The 22,690-nt window shown below is 37.1% G+C and overlaps 2 protein-coding genes across 4 annotated transcripts in view; both read left to right on the top strand.

The window, feature by feature from the left end:
* Nucleotides 1-6,616: 6,616 nt before the first annotated feature.
* Nucleotides 6,617-7,882, top strand: LOC306764476 (C2 calcium-dependent domain-containing protein 4C; the record flags this gene model as incomplete). Its single annotated transcript, XM_079251650.1, has 1 exon — nt 6,617-7,882. One exon carries the CDS (start codon nt 6,617-6,619, stop codon nt 7,880-7,882), a length of 1,266 nt encoding a protein of 421 aa, XP_079107776.1.
* Nucleotides 7,883-9,002: 1,120 nt separating this feature from the next.
* The window catches only part of vps13a (vacuolar protein sorting 13 homolog A), a 40,032-nt gene continuing 26,344 nt past the window's right edge, over nt 9,003-22,690 (top strand). For all 3 annotated transcript variants that reach the window (XM_079251898.1, XM_079251900.1, XM_079251899.1), the window contains exons 1-31: nt 9,003-9,120; nt 9,850-9,893; nt 9,997-10,039; nt 10,153-10,248; nt 10,860-10,961; nt 12,251-12,360; nt 12,518-12,577; nt 12,743-12,802; nt 13,072-13,152; nt 13,461-13,518; nt 14,380-14,507; nt 14,652-14,758; nt 14,877-15,048; nt 15,384-15,446; nt 15,916-16,048; nt 16,209-16,303; nt 16,451-16,593; nt 16,854-17,055; nt 17,142-17,256; nt 17,899-18,035; nt 18,165-18,297; nt 18,552-18,669; nt 19,509-19,650; nt 19,875-19,986; nt 20,575-20,750; nt 21,149-21,305; nt 21,477-21,556; nt 21,660-21,719; nt 21,855-22,047; nt 22,142-22,258; nt 22,408-22,511. In XM_079251898.1, the coding sequence (XP_079108024.1) occupies nt 9,021-9,120; nt 9,850-9,893; nt 9,997-10,039; nt 10,153-10,248; nt 10,860-10,961; nt 12,251-12,360; nt 12,518-12,577; nt 12,743-12,802; nt 13,072-13,152; nt 13,461-13,518; nt 14,380-14,507; nt 14,652-14,758; nt 14,877-15,048; nt 15,384-15,446; nt 15,916-16,048; nt 16,209-16,303; nt 16,451-16,593; nt 16,854-17,055; nt 17,142-17,256; nt 17,899-18,035; nt 18,165-18,297; nt 18,552-18,669; nt 19,509-19,650; nt 19,875-19,986; nt 20,575-20,750; nt 21,149-21,305; nt 21,477-21,556; nt 21,660-21,719; nt 21,855-22,047; nt 22,142-22,258; nt 22,408-22,511 (3,441 nt within the window). In that variant the 5' untranslated portion in view covers nt 9,003-9,020. The remainder of the gene's footprint in view (nt 9,121-9,849; nt 9,894-9,996; nt 10,040-10,152; nt 10,249-10,859; nt 10,962-12,250; nt 12,361-12,517; nt 12,578-12,742; nt 12,803-13,071; nt 13,153-13,460; nt 13,519-14,379; nt 14,508-14,651; nt 14,759-14,876; nt 15,049-15,383; nt 15,447-15,915; nt 16,049-16,208; nt 16,304-16,450; nt 16,594-16,853; nt 17,056-17,141; nt 17,257-17,898; nt 18,036-18,164; nt 18,298-18,551; nt 18,670-19,508; nt 19,651-19,874; nt 19,987-20,574; nt 20,751-21,148; nt 21,306-21,476; nt 21,557-21,659; nt 21,720-21,854; nt 22,048-22,141; nt 22,259-22,407; nt 22,512-22,690) is intronic.

Raw genomic sequence — 22,690 nt, 5'->3', positions numbered from 1 at the left:
TATTCTATTCTATTCTATTCTATTCTATTCTATTCTATTCTATTCTATTCTATTCTATTCTGTTCTATTCTATTCTATTCTACAGTCATTTAGCAGACGCTTTTATCCAAAGCGACTTATATATGAGTGAGAACAACACAAGCACAAAATCAAACAGTAGAGGACATCGTAGAAAGATAGTGGACTGTCCACTTGGATGCAGATCCTTGCATGAAGTGCTACAGGCTTCAGCTTGCTCTTAAAAGAAGACAGGGACTCTGCAGAGCGGACAGAGTTTGGGAGATCATTCCACCATCGTGGCAAAACAGAGGAAAAGAGTCTGGCTAGTGATTTAGTCCCACGTTGTGGTGGTAACACGAGGTGTCTTTCACTGGTAGAGTTAACCTCATCAGACAGCTGTGCGGGACTTAGCGACTTAGTTATTTACAATTATGAGCTCAACCTTAATCCAGAGAGGCTAATTGAGATTTTCAGGAAATGCATAGATATAAAGATGACATATTTTGTAGAGATATGCATGTTTTTAACAACAGAATGCAAAACTATGATCTACACACATAAAATGGCTGAGAAAGAAGAGGGTACTGATGCAGGACTGGCCTTGCCTGTGGTCTTTACCTGTCTTGTACCTTTGTATTTTTGTTTTAAAGGATTGCGATCCTGAAATACAAAAAAGTACATACTATGACTATACACACTCAAAAATAGAGGTACCAGCTTGTACCTAAAAAAGGTACAAATGCTTGTCGCTGGGGGTGTACTCTTTTGAAAGACATTTCTTGTCTCTTCAGTTCTGGTCTATTTTTGTACCTTATCAAGTTCAACCTCACCTTATCAAGTTATGATTTTTTATGTTTTCCACAGCATTAGGCCTGGTCCATGCCACTTAGCAATATTATCTTATCTTTGATACAGAAATAATTTTCAAAAACTCAAAATACTGACCAGCCATACACTTAGTTTGCAGCATCTGACCTTCATTGTCTGGTGTAGTAAATTACTGTTAAGTAGTACTACTGTCATCACTCAACTCTGCACTAGTTTGTACTATTACAGCCGCAATAGGTTTTTTTCTCCATCTTTATGGGTCTAAACCGGTCTTAACAATACATTTCTGTTGAGGCGACTTTTTAATTTTTTTTTTTTTATTAAAGTCATAGCACTGCTGCTAACAATAGTTTTTGTCACGACAAACATTTTTCAATGCTGCAGTTACCCTTATGATTAAAATGATGCAAATTTGTACTTTATGTCACTTTGAACCCTTTTTCTTACTCTGAAGGTGTGTTTCTGGTCTCTTAAAGACCAGTGTTGTACTTTTGATAGAACATTTCTTTAAAATGTACCTATAGGTACAGAAATGTCCTTATCTTGTACCTCTATTTTTGAGAGTGTAGTCATAGTAATTATACTATAGGCCTATATATCAATAGTTAAATAGTATCTAATAATATATTGTGTATACTATACTTTTTTGTCCGGGGTTTTTCAGCTGATCTGTTTCAGTCTTTTCCAACTGTCCCATTTCCATCCTCTTTGTAGTTCTTTCTAATCTAGAGCCACTCCTTCCATCTCAATTACACACTGATTCACGGATACAGGGTCAAAATGTATTTGTCCCAATCAGACAGGAGTATTGTCTCTGCTCTGTCCTCAGAGTAAGGTCCTCTGACGCAGTGCATACCATCTTCAATCTGCCACCCATCTTCAATGGCCCACACTATTACACCTTAGTAGCCATTATTACACTTTATTATCAACTCAAAAAGGTCAGTGGTTCAATCATCCTGGCTTCCTGCCCACTGTTTCTCCTCCCCAACTTTCCCACTTTCTAAGAGCAGTTTTCCAACAAAGAAGTTCTGTGGCCAAAAAACTACAGCAGTTTTATCACAGGTTAAGTGCGAAGTGACAGAATGAGAGCATGGACAAGCTCATTTGAACCCTCAATATTGGAGATTAAAGAGACATGCAAATGAGCTAAATTAAAATATGCCATCAGCACTTTCACTGCTGAGTCTGAACTTCAAACTTTAAACCAAATCACTCAATATCAAAACAGATGCACTCGAATTAAAAAGGCTTTATTTGCCAAACTGCTACAGATATCCTTAAGCTTGTCTACTTAGAGAGATTCTGAAAAAAATAACTATATTAAAAGTGTGCTGCCTATTAAGCTCCTCAAATAAGACCAGGAAACAAATATGGTTTTGCTGTTTCGTTTAGATCATTTTCTCGTACAAGACTATAAGTCTGAAAACAGTTTAAACTAATAATAATAATAATAATAATAATAATAATAATTTTCCCATTTTCTAAGAGCAGTTTTCCAACAAAGAACTTCTGTGGCCAAAAAACTATTGTAGATGTACACAAGGCCAATGGGAATTATGGGCAAAGGCCCAGGGGCCCACGCCCCCCTGGGGCCCATGTGGGGGTCCACGTAGAGCTAACACCAGCAGTTTGGACATGAAACAAAATGTACAGAAAAGCCAGATAGTTACACCACTAACAATAGTGTGTTGCTACTGGTACCATTGGCTGGGAAAATGTTTCACAGAGTATCATTCACAATTTTCACAATGTTGCAGTGGGGAAAGGGCCCCTGGAGCATTCTGGGCCCAGGGGCCTGTGCACTTTTAATCCGGCCCTGCAAAGACAAGAGAAAGAGAGAGAGGAAATACTGAAGTCCATACACGGCTGATACACATGTCTGCCATCTAGTGGAGGAAAATGATAACAGGATTTACTTGGTACGGCTGTTGGCACTAGATGCACTTGGTATTTCAGACACTGCTGATCTACTGGGTCAACTGGGTTTACGTTGAATGGTCCAAAAAAAGAGAAAACATCCAGTTAGCGCCTGCTGTATGGACCAACATGTTCATCAGGATATGAGTGTGTGTGAATGGGTGAATGTGATATGCAGTGTACAGTGCTTTGATTGGTCAACATGACTAGAAAAGTGCTATAACTAAAGTCCATTAACCATTTGAATCTACACCACAAAGAATTAAAGAAAAGTTGGTCAAACCTGACTATCAAAATGTACTTAATTAAGTAGCTAGTGATTATATGTCGCACCATTTAGGAAAAATCTGTGTTCAGTAAGTGGACAGATATTTCTCTTGTACAACTGTAACAATTAGTATCCCCAGTTTCCAGATGATAACACAAAAAGTGATGTACAGATGTCAGTACACATGCCTCTATCCAAGATTTTTTTGGCTGTGAATTGCTGGCATAAAATTCAAATAAATTTTCTTAATAATTTGGAGTTGGTCTGTAAAGACACAAAAACACATTTCTTCTTCAATCTGTTCCAACAAAAAACAAAAAAGAAATTAGACATTTAATTTACTAACTGCATTGTGGCTACACACAGTATGAGATACAGATGGTCTTTCTTCAGTAATAATCTTGGCACTATCAAACAACACTGAACAGCTAGACAGTGCTGAATATTTTTCTCACTGAGCAAGTTTGAGTTTTCAAGAAAAGTTTCCATTGTTCTTTCTTTGTGATCCTAGCCCGGGGCAGGTGCTTGCTGGGTTGAGTTACAGCTTCCAGTGTGGGAGAAATGTTTTCCATCAATCAAATTGTACATTGACACTGAGTGACGTAATCCCAAATGGCTGTTTTCTTTTGTGTCATTGCTGGATACATATTTCTCAAATGATAACTAGGAAGTGGTCTATCTCTAAAGCTGTCAATATTACGTAGCCGCTAGAAGAAATCTGTCCCATAACTGCTTCCAGCAAGAGGAACTAGGCTTGAATAACAAATATAGGTTCAGTTATTTAGTTATCTTTTTGTTTCTTTTGGGGTTTTTTCATGATAGGTTGATAGAAAGAATGGAAATTGTATGAACTGATGAAAAGGTACATAAGAGCACTTTACACTCAGTTTACAACATCAGCTAATATTCTGCCAGTGGTTTAACATCAGATCTCTGTTCTATTATGAGTTTCAATCTCACAGCAAGAAGGTTGCTAGTTCGAACCTCAGCTCGGGGAGGTTTGAACAGTGGCCTTTCTGTGTGGAGTTTGCATGTTCTCCCTGTGTATGCCCGGGTATTTCCACCATCCACAGACATACATGTTGGGTTAACTGATCACTCTAAATTCTCCCTAGAAATGAATGAGAATGTGAATGGTTGTTTGTCCTTCTGTGTTGGCCCTGTAATGGACTGGCAACCAGTCCAGGATTTACCCGACCTCTTTTCTGATGATTGCTGGGATAGGCTCCAGCTTCCCTGTGACCCTTAATTGGACAAAACGGTGTGGGAAAATGAATGACTTATTACCTTAAAAACAAAGGACTAAAAGATAAGTCTCGTTAGTGTTAATTGCGTCTGTGACAGCAGTTCAAGGCAGCGTCTTTCTCTGACTTTCGGTCATTTATCTTTCCATTACAGAAAGCACTCTGGGTTTTTATTGGTGTAATAAAGTTGATCTTCACAACCACAGAAAGCAATCCTGACCCATGGCTGATCTGAAGACCCTTGATTAAATATATTCATCATCCTCATATTCCTCCTTTGTTTGGCACACACACATAATGAACCTACTGATCTATCCTTAATTTAATGAACAGTAAAATGACATTTGTCTGTGTGTCTGCCTCTGTGCATACAATATATGCATATGTATTTTTTTGTGTAGACAAATATGTTCACCCTTATAATTCCATGTCTCCTGTGTCTTTAAGTTAACTTTCAAAAGAAAATCATGTTTCCAAAACCCATTTTTTAGATCTTATCCGAGTAAACTCTTTGGTAATGCAAACAGAAGTTTGACGCTATCTTTATTATAGTCCATGTATGCCCTCTTGTGGTTAAAATAAACTTATTGTAGATGGGGGTTGGTCAGTCTCATTTTGTACAAGCAGTATAACATGACAATCAATATTAAGAGGTCCTTCAGTATAAATGATTATGCATTTTGTGGTCCAAATATCTGTGATCTGGAGGCCGATGCTTGTTAACAAAATATCAATGAAGTGCTCATTTTCCATAGCAAATTTAATTTTACCATTTCAGAGGCAATAACTTCACATCAGTGGTTCATAAAACCTGACAGATGTATAATTTCATGAAAGTCTCTGATGTGCATGCAACTAAATCATGAGTTCAATCTCTGAAAATAAAAATACCATTTATACACTTGAATAGTCTAAAACAAATGAGTTGCATTGACAGTTTTATGATTTTCTTTCTTGTTTCGTTAAAGAGAGGCAAGGAAAATTAACAGCAGGACAGAACATGCAAAGGTAACTCTTTCTACTGCAATGTGTCTGGATGCTCTGATCTGCAAAATGAATTCAAGTTACATTTATTTATTCCCATTTAGAGAATAATATGTAAACCTCACTACACTATATAGGTCAGTAACTTTTTAGCATGAACTGTTAGACAAGAACTGATGACAATCATGCATGTATTCTCTCAACCTGAGCTGTGAGCTTGCATTAATGTGTGTGTTTGAAGTCTTTTGTTGTTTTTTTTCTCTGTTTCTTTAGGTCACAAATATGGAATGAATATTCTTTTTTTCAGATATTTAGGATTTTAAGTGCACTGAATTAAACAAACGCATCTAATGCCTTTTTGCTCAGCTGACCACAGAGGACACAGATTATTGCATACATCTATCTTTGAATTGAAAAAAGGCATTTATCTGTTTATTTGCCTCCAGGATTATCTGTTCCCCTCAGCTTTTTATCTACAGAGTAAGGCAAAATCACAAACTATCATGGGTAATGCTTTTAAAACAACCGTTTGTTTGGCTCGGACTAGATAAGAACAAAAGCTGATTCAAAGCTACACTTCCGGTCAGTTGTGTGTCTGATCACGAGTTGTGTAAAGGTCACAGGCTGTTTGAGGTGGTGGGTTCTATGTGTAGGTGTGCAATGATGTATTTGAACTGCTTTTGAAGAAAAGGTCAACTCTCTCAAAAACCCATTATGTCACTGTCAAGACCACCACAACACAAGGCTCAGGAGCAGCCCTGTGTTTTGATCAGATTTTCTTTCTATCGGTGACTTCTTTAAAATGTTTAATGTGACACATGAAGTTATCCAATCTCAAAAAATCTTATTAGAAACAAAATTATTAAATGAGCATCCAATGTGCCCTTTTCCCATCATTACTGTGTTTTAAATGGTGATGTTTCACTTACAAAAGGAGCCTTGCATGTGATATATTTTGGCTTTTTCTTTAAAGAACATCACAACTCAGTGCACTTAAGACCACCTGATCGTATTAGCCACCCAGCTGATTTTGAATAGAAAAAGAGAGAGCTAATACATGGTGGCAATCAAGAGCATTCTTGTGTTTGTATGCGTACAGAACATTTCCTGATCCACGCGGGGGAGGCAGACTGATGACGTGGAATCTCATATAAATCTAACGCAGATTCATGCATCTCACACATTCAGACTTCTCAGTCGAGGAGGACACATCACAACACCAGAGGTGAGAGAAAAACTGTTCTTTTTCTGTCTTTAGAGAAACTCATATACAAAGCTTTGTTAACTTATTCTTTTCTAAATATTATCTTTTTGTTTGTTTGTTGTTTTGCATGCAAGGACTACACTCATAGCCTCAAATAATAAAATAATAATGTGGGTCCTTGAGAAGATCAGGGAGACCATGGAGAGCATTCCTTTGGAGCTGAATCGGTACATAGGGAAGAATGAAGAGGATGTCTTTTTCCCCTCAAAGACCAGCCTCTCTCTGAATTTGCATAGCAACATCATTACACCTGACAACATCCCAGAGTTTTGCCTTCCTCCACGCCTTTGCAAGAAAATTCCACAGCAAAAAGTTGAGAAAACCCCACAATACCTTCAAAGTCAGAGTCAAATACCAAAGAGCAGCCTTTCTTTGAATACTACACAAGTAAAGATAAAGAAAGTAGAGACTAAGAAAGATGACATCCCACTGTCTTGGAATGCAACAAAAAAACCTTTGCCATTCTCTGCAGAGTGTTATGGGCTTGCTGGGATTTATGAGAGCCCCAACACTCGAAGGAAAGAGTCACTGTTCCATGGAAAATGCCCTGGTTACACATTTGAAAGACGCTATCCTTCCACAACAGCCAAACTGGTAAAGGAAACAAACCAGTCCAAAAAATCTTTGTCTGGACTTCTTCCGCTCTTTTCATACAAAAGCCTATCAGAAACCAGAAGCACAAAAAGTGAAGCACCTTTTTCTAGCGAGTCGTCTCTTCTCTGTTCACCTTATGGGGTTAAATCTCCCAATTATTTCCCATTAAGAAGTGGACGGCTTAAAGGAGCAGTCTCCTGTCCTTCGCTCATCGACAGCAAAGACAGTAAGGGGAGGTTGAAAAAGGGGGGTACAAGTTTAACAACCTCTCCCTGTAGTCCCCCAAGCTTGGAGGAAAACTCACTAAGCCTTTCCCCACCTGCACTCTTCCCATGGGACATTCTGCGGTGTCAGGAAAGACTTCAGCGTGAACATGTTCTCCCCTTGCAGGGCCGTGGCAGAGTCCGCCTCTCAGCTGAATACACCACTTTCTCTAACAACAATTTCTCAGCCCTTTCCACAGTCAGACTGCGTGTTGTATCAGTGGAAGGCCTGTGGGATCACAGTGACCGACAGACCCTGAACTGTGCTGTGATTCTCTGTCTGACACCAGGGAAGCTGCAGCAGCAGGAGAGTGCTACCATCAAGAACTGCCGCAGCCCTGTTTTTAATGAAGATTTCTTCTTCACAGACCTGACTCACAAGGATCTGATAGAACTGCAGCTCAGGTTAAAGGTTGTGGTTAAATCTGCAACTGGAACGCTGAAGAGACTTACAGTGATCGGGATTATAAATAAACCACTGTCTCAGCTGCTTCCTGTCAAAAAATACATTGTGTAATTCTTTTCTATATTTTAACCATAGTTTCATAACCATTGATAATACTATTCTAAAATTAAATCCAATATTGCTCTGTCTAGGTGTTTGCTAAAAATCATTACAGCAATTGAAATAATTTTTGTCATGTTAGATGCCATGTTTTTGACCACTCATTCAATGGATAATAAAAAGAAAGTGCCAATTACTAAGTAATTTCTTCTTCAGTGCAGTGTATCACATTTGTTTTACCAGGCTATTCAAACTGTTCAAGGTATTTTAAATAATTATTTGTTCTTTTAAGTGTACCAAATACAAACTCTTGCATATAATAAAGTTTTAGGACGCGTTTTATTGTTCTTTGATGGCAAAGAAGAAGTTTTACATGAATCATGAATAATAATCACATTCACCTAATTTAACAGCTTCCATGGTTTATTAATGTGCAGTTTTTAATAAACATTTTGAATTTGAAATGGTATGCTTTGTATGCCATTACATAAACAAAGACAGAGACTATGACCGCAACAAGATCTCCTAAAACCGCAACATAAATGTTAAAAATCATCATGCTTTTTTTTTTTTTTTTTAAATCAAATAGATGGCTAAACAATTTTAAAAGGGAGTTTTTTCCTTCCCACTGTCGCCAGTGTGCTTGCTCAGGATGGGAGATTGAGTTGGAGCGTCCAACTCAATCTATTGGTTTCCTTATATAGGCTATTATGAATTGGCTTCCATTGTGGGTTTTTTTCTGTCTGTAAAGCGTCTTGAGATGGCACTGCCGTGATTTGACGCTATATATATATAAAAAAAAAAAAAGCTGAATTTAATTGAACTGAACAATGCCTTCATGGCGAAAATATGCGCCTTTTAACATTCGCCTATGCTCCGTCAGTTCCCGGACTTACGTTTGGTGCGTATGGAAGGCCGATTTAGCCTAAAACATGTGTCAAAACGTCTTCAAGTGTGTGGTGACAAGTGCCATTTAGTAAGAGCACTCCGACTGTGCGTCCGCCCTGCCGTAGCTACCGACAAGACGTACGTACGGCATGACGTAAGCAACATCAACTGCAGGACGTCCTATTAAACCTGACGTACAGGCTACTTGTTTAGAAGAGTTCACGGAATGTCAACATGAGAGACAGATAAAAGCTTCGTCGAAATGGTCTTCGAAAGCGTGGTGGTAGATGTCCTCAACCGATTCTTAGGGGACTACGTTGTCAATCTTGACAGCTCACAGCTGAAGCTTGGCATATGGGGAGGTATCTGAACTTGTGTTTGTCTATTACCAGCTTGCAGGCAAAGCTACGTAGCTAAAGCTAATAAACGTTAGCCAGCAGCAGGCGTGTGAGCAGACAGGCTCCCACAGCTGTCAGTGTAATTGTATCCTTTTCAAAATCTTGTTTAGCGGTTCAGTATGATCACGACGTCCCTGTAATGTGTAACAAACAAACAATGTCTTCTTTTTATGTAATGGGTACAGTCATGAGATGTTACATTTTAGCTTCTGCAAAACTGTGGACAAGTTTCTGAGAATCAAGCATTTCAGGGTCACACCCAGCCACGTTATGACTTACCTTTGTTTCATTTTGTGTATTTTAACACATTGCACTGCTTCAAAAAGGTCTGTGGGGCTCGAAATTAGTCGGGCAAAGGATAAAAAAAAGGCTGTCAAGTCAATAAATAAACCAGCTACGATAATTGTAGCGATTATGAACATGTGCAAGAAAACATCTTTGTTTACAAAGACATGTTCAATGTTCAACTCACTGTGCCGCACATATATTATTGCCTAAGTTAAATGTCAAGTGTGTGGTGAATGGTTTTATTAGTTTATGCACGACATAGACTGGTACTTGGTGCTAGTCTCTTAGCAATGGTCAGACGCGTCCTGCTGACATGAAACCAATTGTAATATACAATGGATATACTGTTATTGTTAAATAACTATATCTTTGAAAATATATGCTATTAAACAAATCTTGTTGCAGGTGATGCTGTTCTGGTTAAACTCGAAATCAAGGAGAATGCCTTGGTAAGTTGTAGTTAAACATGTGAGTAATTAATGGTAAACTGTTGTATTCTGGAGTAGTTGATATATTTGTCCCCATCATAAACACTAGTCTGTTTCTTTGCAGAGTCAACTTGACATTCCTTTCAAAGTGAGAACTGGTCATATAGGTAATACTTGAGTTTCTTGCCAGATTTGACTCTGTGTTGTAATGTACTTTTTTTTGTAGAGATTAACCTTTTCTTACCTTTCATTTTTTTGGTCTTTGTGTTTTCGTTATTAGGACGTCTGGAGCTAAAGATTCCATGGAAGAACCTATACAACCAGTCAGTGGAGGCTACACTGGACGGTGTCTATCTGCTGATAGTTCCTACAGCAAGTAAGATAGCCATTTGTATACACTATAATACATAAAATATGAGATTAAGACCGTATCATGTCATAACACATTTATTTATTTATTTATTTGTTTTTTGGTTTTTTTTTTGGCCCTCTGGGATGAATTAAGTTATTCTGATTCTGATTTTAGTATAGCAGTTTAAAACAACCATAGCTCAACAGTGCTGCATACAGTCATGATACAAATAGAAACAAACATAGATGTCAAATACAGAACATACATGTTTTTTTTATTGTTACAGTAGACTCAAGTTTAGCTAAAGAATGTTAACTGACATATCAATAACCATGGGATTTGGTTGTTTATTGTATGTACTTTTATTATCCAAAAACACATTTTTATTTAAATGGTTGTTATAGGATGGAAGAATTTGAACTTATTAAAACAGAGGTGATATCAAGTAAAATCTGATGTATAACCTTATTAAGTAGCAGGCACAATTTAGAACAGCAATGTACGCAAACAAATATCTCAATTTTTCATGGTAAAATATCGCCTCTAAAATTATAAGGAAATCGTTGTTTGTAATATCGGCTCTCGGAAGTTCTCTGTTTTCAGTTTCATAGAGACAGTTTCTTGTTTTTTTCCAGGTATAAAGTATGATGCAGAAAAGGAGGAGAAACAGCTTCAGGAGGCTCGTCAGAGGGAACTACAGAGGATAGAGGAGACAAAACTCAAAGCTGCTGAGCAAGGTCAGAGTTCCGCTTTGATTTTAAAGGGTCTCTGTGTGTATCTGTAAACATGCGAGCCAAGCAAACATTTTCTATGTGTTAATACATTTTCAACAGGTTTCAGAGACACCCTGAACCAAGCTGTAAGAAATAAAGAGTGTAGTGTTATATGGACAGAAGACATGTTGTAAAAATGAACATAGTGGAGCATCACTTTCTCAGATTTTAAGCCTCTTGGTTGCGGTGTATCTGACTGAGTTCCTGTAGAACCAACAGTTTTCACACCAACTCTGTATTTTCTATGGTTTAGTGGGTCACTGGTGGTTTAGCACTGCATCAGGGGAACAGCTAATTTTTGTTTTGTTTTGTTTTGTTTTTTTTGCTGTGGTTAAACATAGTGTTATACTTCTATATTTTAAACCCTATTTTCAACATCATACTTCCAGAAGGATATCCAGGGTTGTTAGCTTAATGACCATTTTAAATGCTTTTTTTATGCAAATTTAAAAACAATATTGGAGTAAATAAAAACTAGTCTGGCATGTTAAATGAAATGACATTTTTATACGAGTATTGCAGTAGTATATAGGTGTCATTATCTCGTAGACCAATAGTCATTCAGTTTGAACATTTTTGCTTCTTATTATTTCAAAATAAGCAAGATATGGGTGCTTGATGACAAACCATTATTGTCACTTAGTTTAGTTCATTAGACCAAAATAAGCCATTCAGTCTACTCTTAGCTGTTGACAGAATAATGATAGATATACTGCATGTTTTATTTGTAACACTTCTAGTTTTCTTGAGCACTCATAGTGCTTTACAGCGCAAGCCAAATGCACTCACCTCAAGGACACTCTTGGTTTTGGTGTCTTGCTCAAGGTGAATTTAGCCACTTCCTAATCGAACAAGCTCTACAAGTTTTTTTTTTTTTTAGGAGCTAAAAATAACAGGACAAGTGGGGACTTTCAAATTAGACAGCTGCTTGGAAAAAAAACCTAATAAAAACAAACTCACTATTGAAAATGACAAGGTGACACCTCAAAATGAGAAAGTGTGTCTTATAATAAGAAGTGAAGATAGATTGACTCATTGATTATATATTTATGTGTTTTTATTTGGATCCCTATCAGCTGCAGCAAACCTGCAGCTATTATTCCTTGGGTCCCACAAGTTAAGGATGCACAATAAAAGCTAAAACCCTCCATTTGAATTTGAGAAGCAGGAGGTCATATCCTTGTTCCTAGTGCAACTTTCCTGAAGCTTTGCCCTATCGGCTTGGGTGTCACAATTACATTTGCCTTTGACAGAAAACCCTAAACTTGAGAAGCAGGACACCTTTGTGGAAAAGCTTGTCACTCAAATCATCAAAAACCTGCAGGTTAAGATCTCGAACATCCATGTTCGCTATGAAGATAATGTGAGTATTCAAGCTACCATTCCAGTTCACTCAAAGCTTTGTTTGTAAAGGAAGTGAATAATGGAAAATAAAATAGCCTTAACTCATCAATAACAGGGATGGGAAAATAACTTTCTTTGCAGATTTAGAGCTTCTTTCCTTTTGTTTTTTTCCACAGGTCACTAATCCAAACTGTCCTTTGTCTTTTGGAGTATCGCTAAAAAACCTCAGTCTTCAGGTAATGTTCTGCCTTTTTGTGCCTCCTGTTGCAGCATATCTTTACTATCAACAAGTATGCTTGTCTTAATAATTTCTACTGGGCAATAATTGATTATGAGTAAATAAGTCAGGTTGTCTGATCAATGCCCTCTACATTCCTCTGTCTGCTTGTTTAACCTTACAGACGGCTGATAAGAACTGGAATCCCAGTATTTTGGATGAGAACGCTAAACTTTTTTTTAAGGTAAGAAAATTAACCCTAATTTATTTCCCAGCCTCATCTATTTATTTAGATCCGTAGAATATGTAATGGAATATGTTTTGAAGATATTTTATAAAGATTCAAACCAGTTAGTTCAGTTCTACGTAATGCCTTTCTCAGCAGCAGGTCTGATGAACCCATTATTTCCTCAAAAGTATTGGCTGTAATCCAGTCTTGTAACAGATTCAGCACTGTACAACACAATAAACAGTCTCCTCACTCTAATAGCTTTGCATTTTGCTTTTCCTCAGTTGGTTCAACTGGATAACTTATTTGCTTACTGGAATGTCCACTCAGTGCTCTTTTCCAATCATGATGCTGGTGAAGCCTTGGTGAGTCTAATTTGTCAGTGTGTTGTCAGCTTATCTATACTTACCTACATTTAGCCACATTTTCTTTGCTTTTCATTTACAGGCTGAGCATACACTCTGTGTGCATACAATATTAATGTTATGTGGTTGCAGAGTGCAGTGGTTGGAAAACAAAGTCATACAAAACAAGCCTTGTAAACTAAATGCAAGGCTTTTTAAAATGACTGAATAGATGTGCTATTTATAGTTATTGTGATTAAACCTTGAATGCTCTTTGGAGTAAAGAAAAAAATAACACATAAACAAACTTTCTCCTTTTCCATTTATAGGAATGTCTTCAGAACAGCATGGAAGCCTGCGGTTCTCATCCTGTCAGTCATGACTTCAGTGAGTGTCTTGCAGTCACAATTTAGTCCAATTTTTGTTCAGACCTTATTTTATAATAGATCTAAACTCACATGTAAGTTGACAAGGGGAGTATGGTGCAAAAATGTCAGTTTCTGTTTGATGTGTAATATTGTATTGTAACAGTGCAGCAAGCTGATTGTTTAGTTTAGATCATTAAGCTGACTGTGGAAGAGCTCAAGTCCACACTCACACAGAGGCCAGGAGCACAAGCCATCAAGTTTGTCCAAATTGTTATGCCATTGTTAATGCTTTCTCTTGCTGCATATTTTCTTCTGCAAACACAGAATCTTTCACTTAATACACAACTTTGGCTGTAATATTATAAAAATATTTAACAATTGTTGTGACCTGAAAAGAAAAAGTCAAATATCTGCATTCACATCGCCACTATGACATTATTATCGATTTAAGTATTGTGAGAAATGAAGGTTTGGCTTTTTTTTTTTTTTTTTTAAAAAGAAAACAATACCATGCAAATTTTTTTCATAAAGCAGTTTGGTCATCCTTGTTGTTGTTTTCAAAGTTCTACACTAAAGAACCAAATCATAACCGCCACACAGACCGGCATAGTCATAAAACAAACCACACAAATAGTAAAAATAACAATAAGAGAATAAGAGATAATAACAAAAGGGTACCTAAAACTCAAGTCATATTATAGTCAACCTCTTACACGGGCTTGAAGGCCAGGGAGTAAAACTGAGTTTTTAAAAGAGGTTTAAATAGAGAAAGGTAAGGAGTATGCCTATGGTGAACTGGCAAACAAAAGGCAATTGAAACACTATTATGTCAGAGATGGTTGGATAGATCAGTGATATGTTTTCTGTCATTGGTCCACAGTTTTTCGTCCAATTTCAGCGGATGCTAAATTGCGCATGAATCCCAGGTCGGATGTGGATTTCTCTTCTCCTAAAGTGGACCTAATGGTCAATCTTAGTGAGGTTGCCATTGAACTCAACAGACCCCAGGTAGGTGTGTGTTAATGCATGTTGCATTTAAAACTTCATAAACTAGTGTCTACCAAGGCCTGGTGAAAAGAGATCTCTCTGGAAGATGATAACGGCTCTACACTGCTCTGCGTCTATCTGATGGCTGACTTCCTGTCTTTCCAGTACATTAGTATCCTGGAGTTGCTGGGCTCAGTCGATATGATGTCACGAAATCTGCCATACAGGAAGTACAGGCCTGTGGTCCATGTGCACAAGAATGCTCGCATATGGTCAGAAAACACTTGTGTACCTTATGACATTTAACATTTTGCTTCTGCCTCATCATGTGTCTGCTTTGCGTTACGCTGTGTGAAGTTGACTATGTGCTTGTATGCTCCTGGATTTCAGGTGGACATATGTGATTGCAGGCATCCTGGAGGTGGATGTGAAACCACGTCTCCACATGTGGTCATGGCAACACATTCGGCACCACCGGCAGATGATTAAGTGTTACAGAAAGCTTTACAAGACAAAGATCACCAGCAAGAAACCCAGCGATGAGCTTCTAAAGCAATTACAGGTGAGATGGGGCAAAATATTTAATAGACTGATTAATTTGCACCATGAAATATGTTTCTTCAGATGTCTTTTTGATATGGTCAGAGTTATTATAGCTTGAATGCTTGTGTAGGTTGTTTCTACACACTTTTACAGGCAAATTATAATAATAGAAGAACCTTTTATCAGCAGGTTTTGGAGACAAATGTTTAGTTTGAGCAATACCAGCAGGATTTTAAATGAGGTCTTATCCTCTATCTCTCTACTGCTCAACAAGCGTCACAGTTCACTGGTGTGCCATCACAGCAATAAAATCTATTAAAAGCTCTCATGAGTTTGTTTTGTGTCTATTCACAGGAAAATGAAAAGGCTTTGGATATCTTTAACATCACATTGGCCAGGCAACAGGCTGAAGTGGAGGTATGTTTCTAACTTGGCGGATTGCCTATCTTTGTATACTTTGTATCTGTGCATAACTTGTTTGGCTCAGTAAGTATTGCAACATTTACAGCATATGTCCCAATTGAAACCTTCAAAGATTTCAGAAACAGAAGCATCATGATAATTAATGCCTTTTGGTCTAAGAAAACAACCAGGAACAGTAAAATGGTTCAAAGATTTATGTTCCTTTGAACCAGTCGCATATGACCCAGGTCAGTCAAGACTGAGCTAAAACCAGACAAAATGCAGTGTAATACCTTGCACTTCACTTCTTATCACATCGTTTGGTAAAAGTTTCAACTCTGCAAAGCAATATGCCATAGACTGTAGATTTCTTTGTTCAGTCCAGTAGTTATCAAATTAAATTAATGTATTCTTTTGATTTTGTTTGTCATTTGTTTGCACAAGTAAATAAGTTGAAGCTATTGACATTTTATTTCTTCCTCAGGCGAGCAAGGCAGGGCTGCAAATTTATCGTCCAGGGATAAAGATGGAGGAGGAAGAGTCTCAGGGCTGGTTCAGCTGGATGTGGAACTGGGGAGGAGAAACTGATACGAAAGTGAAAGAGACCAAGACTGGAGGTTAGATGTTGAATATAAATACATTTTAGGCTTCAAAAACTACTCAAATGGCATCTTTCAACACTTTGTCACTAGCAGTCTGTCACAAAGAGGCATCATTTGTTCATATATTGTTCTTTAGTTTAGTCTTTTTCTTTCTCTTGGGCTAATTCTGTGACAGGTTTTGACAATCTGTTAACCCCTGCTGAGAAAGCCAAACTCTACACTGCCATTGGATACAGTGAAACAGCTGCTAACCCCAATCTGCCAAAGAATGTGAGTCCCTTCCGTTTCATACATCATCTCATGAACTAATCGTACACTTCCATTTGCTTCTAAATTTACTAGAACAATGTTGTTTATTCAGGTAAAATTTGAAAACTTGAAAGTATACTTTTAATACATGCCTTGTTTTATTTTTAGTTTGAGGACATGAAGATCAATTTCCTCATGGAAAGATTGTCTGTGTCCATAAAAGATGACAAGGACAGAAATGAGATCATTAAGCTGACTGTGGAAGAGCTCAAGTCCACACTCACACAGAGGCCAGGAGCACAAGCCATCAAGTTTGTCCAAATTGTTTTGTCATTGTTAATGCTTTCTCTTGCTGCATATTTTCTTCTGCAAACGCAGAGTCTTTCACTTAATACACAACTATGGCAATAATATTTATAAAAATATTTAACAGTTGTGATTATCAAGTCTATACTAAGCCTGCTACCAAATACTTATAGTCATCACACAATCACCCTTTTTCCTCTCGGTGCTTAAATTATAGCTCCTTGTTTGAAACCTGGTGCTCATATTCACTTTTTCTTTCTATCAGACTCACAGCCCAGCTTAGTTTGTTTGAAGTCACTGGTCTAGCCAGTAACAGGCCTGCACCAACACTCCTTTCATCAAGGAAGGCAGCTACAGCTGCCGGGACCCCACTGCTTTGCTTCCTATTTGAGACCAACCCATTGGATGAGAGTGCTAACCACCGACTTCATGTTGAATCTCAACCACTGGAAATCATCTATGATGCTGTGGGTGTTGTCTTTCACTGTGCATGTATGACTAAATATTTTAAAAAAGATCATATTAAATTCATAAAGTTTTTGTCTGTTAACAGATAACGGTGAACAGCATGTCGGCATTCTTCATGCCACCTGATGACCTGCAGCTGGATGAGCTCACGAATGCAACCTTGATGAAATTGGAGCAGTTTAGAGACCGGACAGCCACTGGTGAGTTGGGAATATATCTGTGCAAAGTTCTGTATCAAAAGCCTGATCTAAACTGATGAGCAAATGTTTACACTCCTTATTTTCAATGACCTGAGTTTTCTTGTACAGTGTTTGCACACATCCAGAATATCTCAGCCAATTTGTTCATCAGATTGTTGAGTTCCTGTTTATTCTATTGAAGCTGATTGTTTCCGACCGTTGTTTACTGATGTCAAGATACTTTTCCTTTAAAATGGCATGATTCATGTTCTTACCGAGTGAATTCAGCATTTAAATCTTATTTTCGTAAGTAGTGTATTAAAATTCACCTGATTAGACAAGAAATAGACTAAAGTAACATAATTGAAACAGATTAGCTTGTTTTTAAATCAGAGTATATTATACATCTGTATTTATAATCAAAGATTGCTGTAATAAGTTTTGGACTCTGTTGATTTAGTTATGTTGGCAATATTATTCAACCATAATTACATTAAAATGCACACTGTGTCAAATCAAACTTTATCAAGACTTCTTTATATTGTCAGTAAGAAAATAGTTTTGTTACACAAGTATCAGTTTATGTATTGTATTTTTCTGTGATTGTACAGATTTTTTTTTTTTAAAGTATGCATAATAACTACATGACTCTGTGTTCTTCAGGTTTAATGTATGTGATCGAAACGCAGAAAGTTCTCGACCTCAACGTAAACTTGATGGCCTCCTACGTCATCATTCCCCAGAGCGGCTTTTACAATGGAACCCAAAACATCTTGCTGTTGGATCTTGGCCACTTTAAGGTGCGAGAGTGTCAAGTGAAACCCTGACCAACATGTCTTACTGTTTGAACTGCACAGACTTAATTTATTTAAGAATTCGATTAGCAATGGTTAAAACTTTTAAAAAATCTTTTTTTTTTTTTTCTATAGATGTCCAGTCAAAGCAAGAAGAATCTGCCCCAGCTGTCGGTGTGTTCCAGCAACATTGAAGACATCATGTCCAGAGCATATGATAGCTTTGACGTGCAACTCAGCAGCCTACAGTTTCTTTACAGCAAACCAGGTACACACATGAAAAGTACATAAACCTAAATTCCACATTTAGGTCTATATAAACTAATCTGGTGACATAAAGGAGCTTAAACTGAGATTGAGTGCCTATGTTAAACACTTGTTGCCCTGATTGTGTTTCTATCCTGTATATGGACAAAGAAATTGTACCCAAAAAGAATAATTTAATCTTTTTGCCTCTGGATGTGTGTGTTTGTGTGGCAGTAGTAAAAATGCAGAATAAAAAAAAAAAGTCATTTCCCATAGATGGAGACTGGAAACAGGCGCGCAAACAGAAACAGTCAATGCTTCACATCCTGGAGCCTGTGGATCTGAAAGTGGTTTTCAGCAGGGCAATGGTTGTCAAGGACTCACGTATGGCAAAGTATGTATCCATTTTCTAAAATTTTCTATTTCTTTTTTGCATAAATCTAGACAACTGGTAAGTATAGTTTCTGTTGAAGAGGGAAAATATGAACAGTGTATATAGCAGGAATACCATGAAATAAACAGTGTGACAACACAGTATTGTGTAATTGAAATAAGATTGAAATAAACATTATGTTTGGCTTTTTTGTATTGTTTTGTACTAACTTGCAAACATTGTTTTCTCTGCATAGACAGAGCTTAACAAATTCACCTATTGACTCCACAACACCTGATCAGCTTTGTTGTGTTCTTCCAGCTTTACATTGCTGGGAATAATTTGAGCACAAACTATTCAATGACCCTTTCTTTATTTACTACTTCCATTTTATTCTGGATTATCTTCTTTCTGAAAAGATTATCATTCTAGCACATATTAGCAACAATATTTACTTGTAAAATATGTGTAGTACTGGTGAAAACGTAGGTCACACCTACCCATTAACTTTGAATTGGTATGGGTGTCCAAACCTTTGACTGATACTGTGCATGAGAGACCAGTGGAAACTTTTCGGTCCTCATATGCCAAATGAACAATGGGTCATTGGGAGCATATGGAACATTTGTATACTTGCTTTTTCATTGTTTTTTAGTTTTTCTTGTTGAATGTGTCAATAGTCTTTTGCCACCCCCTACTCTGATGGTACGTTCTAATTTGCAATCTGAGGTGATCTTTGGGATTTGTTTTAAGTGCTATTTGGTTGCCTAGATACTCCCTGTCAAGAGACCCAGCAGGGGACCCTATAATTGCCACTGGTTTTTGAGTTAATTCTGATTACACGTGGGATTGTGTTTTAGGTATAAGATGTCTGGAGAACTTCCTCTGTTGTCTCTTCGGATTTCTGATGACAAACTTCGAAGTGTTTTGGAGCTGGTAGATAGTATCCCATTGCCTGAGAGCAGACCTGCTGCACGGAGCTCTGGTCCATCAAGTACAAAGGTAAGAATTATGTGTACCAAGACAGCTTTTCATTTTTTGATCAGGATGAGATAATTTGCATAACACAAATGATTGAACCGTTTAAAAAAAGAATGCAGGAACAACATAGTTTTTTGCATTGTAGTTTCTAATCCTGTTCATTTGAGTAGTTTTACTGCTGCATTTTGATTTTCATAGCATTAATAGATTTGTGTGGGTATCATATTTTGAAACTTGTTTTTCAGTCTAGGCAGTCATTCACACCTCAGCTCACTCCAAGAAAGCCTCTGAACCTAGCTGACCAGCGCTCTTCGCTCATTTTCGAGTCATGCGAGACCATCAGCATCACCTCACTGGGTGAGCCACAGTTGAGCTCTGCATTTAAAAAACTTCCTACTGCTGACCTTCTGACCAAACATCAATATGCTATTCTATAACAAAAGGCTCATTTAGGATATTTCCATATTAAACTTTTTATGGCTTTTGCACACAAGTAAAACTTTATGGAAGTGTAAAAAAAAAAAAAAAGTCCCCAGCAGTAGATGCTCAGAATGGGTTTTCCCTATTTGGTAGCGGTAAAGTTGATTGTCATGAAAAGTTTTTTGTTGTTGTTGTTTTTAACTTTTAAATGTATGCAGCTAAATCACATAATTAAGCAGATAATTTCTTTTGGTCACTTCCAGAGAACAAATATGTTCAACACTCACTGACTGCTTAGTTTTGAAAGAATAATCCCAACAAACCAAGTGTAGATTGGATGGATGCCTTTAGACACGTGCAGTGTAGTTTATTTACAACAAGAACAAATGATAAAAATGTACTAAATTTGTGCACAACTTTTTTTTTTCTTTTTTTCCAATTAGTTTCAAAGTACTTTATGTATTGACTTGTTGCATGTGTTTTTTTTTGTTTTTTTGTTTTTTTAATCTTATTGACATCTTACAGGGTCAGAAGAAGATCTATTCTATGATGCTCCCAGTTCTCCCATTGGAGATAAGCCATTCTTCCCAGATAATCCAATGCCTCTGCGGTATGCAGATTTAAGCAAAAGAAGGAGTCTTATGAAAGAAGACACTCAGAAGAACATGACCGATTTAAGCCTAACATTTGAGATCAGTGAGGTACAGAAATCTCTTTCTAATAAAAAAGTTTCAAAAATAATCTTTTCTTGTTATTTTATATAACATTTTATATATAGTAAGTATTTACTCAATATTTAGCCATTTGATATTTTGTTTCGTGTATACACCAGTAAATATGGATTCCTTCTTTTTTAAGAAATGGAAATCCCCTTAATGTAAGCAATTAAAATAAACTTTTAGGTATTTCATTATGTATTGGTAAAATTAAATTGCAAATTATGAAAATCTTATTTTAGTATTAGATAAATCTTTTAAAGTTGTTAATCTCTTTGTGCAGATATTTCTATCACTCACAGATATATATGTATATATAAAAAAAAAGAGCTATATATATGTATGTATATATTTTTTTTTTTATCTTTCTCCTCTCCATCCAGTTTTCCATCCAGTTGTGTCGTGTGTCAGGAGACCAGGAGGTTACTGTCCTCCACCTCGACATAGAGGGTCTGGGCACTGAGCTAAAGTTGCGCACCTTTGACATGATGTCAAACACCTACCTGCGAGAGATCTGCCTAAAATGCCCTGAATATATGGGTCAGTAAATGCGTTTAGTTAATTTTGTGAAGGACACTTTGAAGTGATTACAAATGCTGAGTAGAAAAAGGAAGTTGATATTATTATTCATTCCAATAACATCATACATTATTGTCAGTTTGGTTTTGGATGTTTTTAGGGCCGTGCTTTATCTGTTTCCTTCTTGTGTAGACTCTGAAGATAAGCAAGTTCAGCTGATCACCACTCTAGACAACACTGAAGTTGATCTACTGACCTTGGAGTACATCAAAGTACTTGTGCTCCCTTATGCTAATAGATACATTTTTTATTCATTTTAATTTAATATTTTTAAACGCACTGCAGACAGTCTTCTCATTTAGATGTCCTTTCTAGGCCGATAAAAATGGTCCAGACTTCAAGTCTCAGCACAACAACACAGAACAGCTTATCAAGGTGAGAGAAATGTTAGTTAGAGCTTGTAAGGGCTCTCAATTCATCTGTTTATCTTTTTTCTAAGTTAAACTTGTGTTTTTTTGTTCTACAGAAGTACTATGTTGTAGGTTTTGACCAATGCACTTGTGTTTGCAGGTGACCTTCTCATCCATGGATGTTCATCTCCATACGGAGGCTCTTCTCAACACCATAAACTTCCTTAATAACCTCATTCCACAATCAACCAAGAAAGAAGGAGGGCAGGAGGAGCTCCCTACCATCCCTGAGGAGGATGAAGCAGAGAAAGAAGGAGAGAAGAAGGAGGAAACTGCTGTAACCAGGAAGAAAAGTAACTTGTGCAATGATTTCACTTTAAAAGGAACAATTTCATTCTTACTATTTTCAGTATCTGTTTTTTGATCTATTTTCATCTCCCTTCACAGCTTCAAAAAGTTCCAAGTTTTCAGATGTGGTTAATCTGCACGTCAGAGCTGATCTCCGCTGTTTGAAAGTGTTCATTCGAGGACAAAAAGCCAGGATCTCAGAGATCAGTATTGAAGGTATTGAAGGAATGGTGTGCTTGTAAAATCCTGACAGTCCACTCTGCACCGCCACTGTACTGTTTCCACAAGTTACTTCTTTGTTTTGAATATGAAGTTTAACTACTGTAAAGAAAGGCATTCTCAGTGTGAAACACGCAACTTTCCAGGTCTGGTTTCTGAAGTCCTAATGAGGAAGAAGGAGATGGAAGTCCAAGCCAACCTGAAAAACATAGTTATCCTGGACTGCAACAAAGATGCCTTCTACAAGAAGGTAATTCAGCAAGTGTTTAATCTGGCACTGGAAGTGCTGTGTTTGTTGTTTCTTGCTGAAATATTTATATTCTCTTTTAACATTTAGAATAATTTATGGTTGAAAAGAATTTGTAATTTAAGAGTTATTTATGGTTTAGATTTTGCTCCCATTTGTCTCTGTATATTTTAATTTTGTTG

Source organism: Telmatherina bonti (assembly GCF_933228915.1).
Source record: "Telmatherina bonti genome assembly, chromosome: 13".
NCBI classification, from domain to species: domain Eukaryota; kingdom Metazoa; phylum Chordata; class Actinopteri; order Atheriniformes; family Telmatherinidae; genus Telmatherina; species Telmatherina bonti.
The sequence above is the reverse complement of the archived record's forward strand: the minus strand, read 5'-3'. Positions and strand labels throughout refer to the sequence as shown.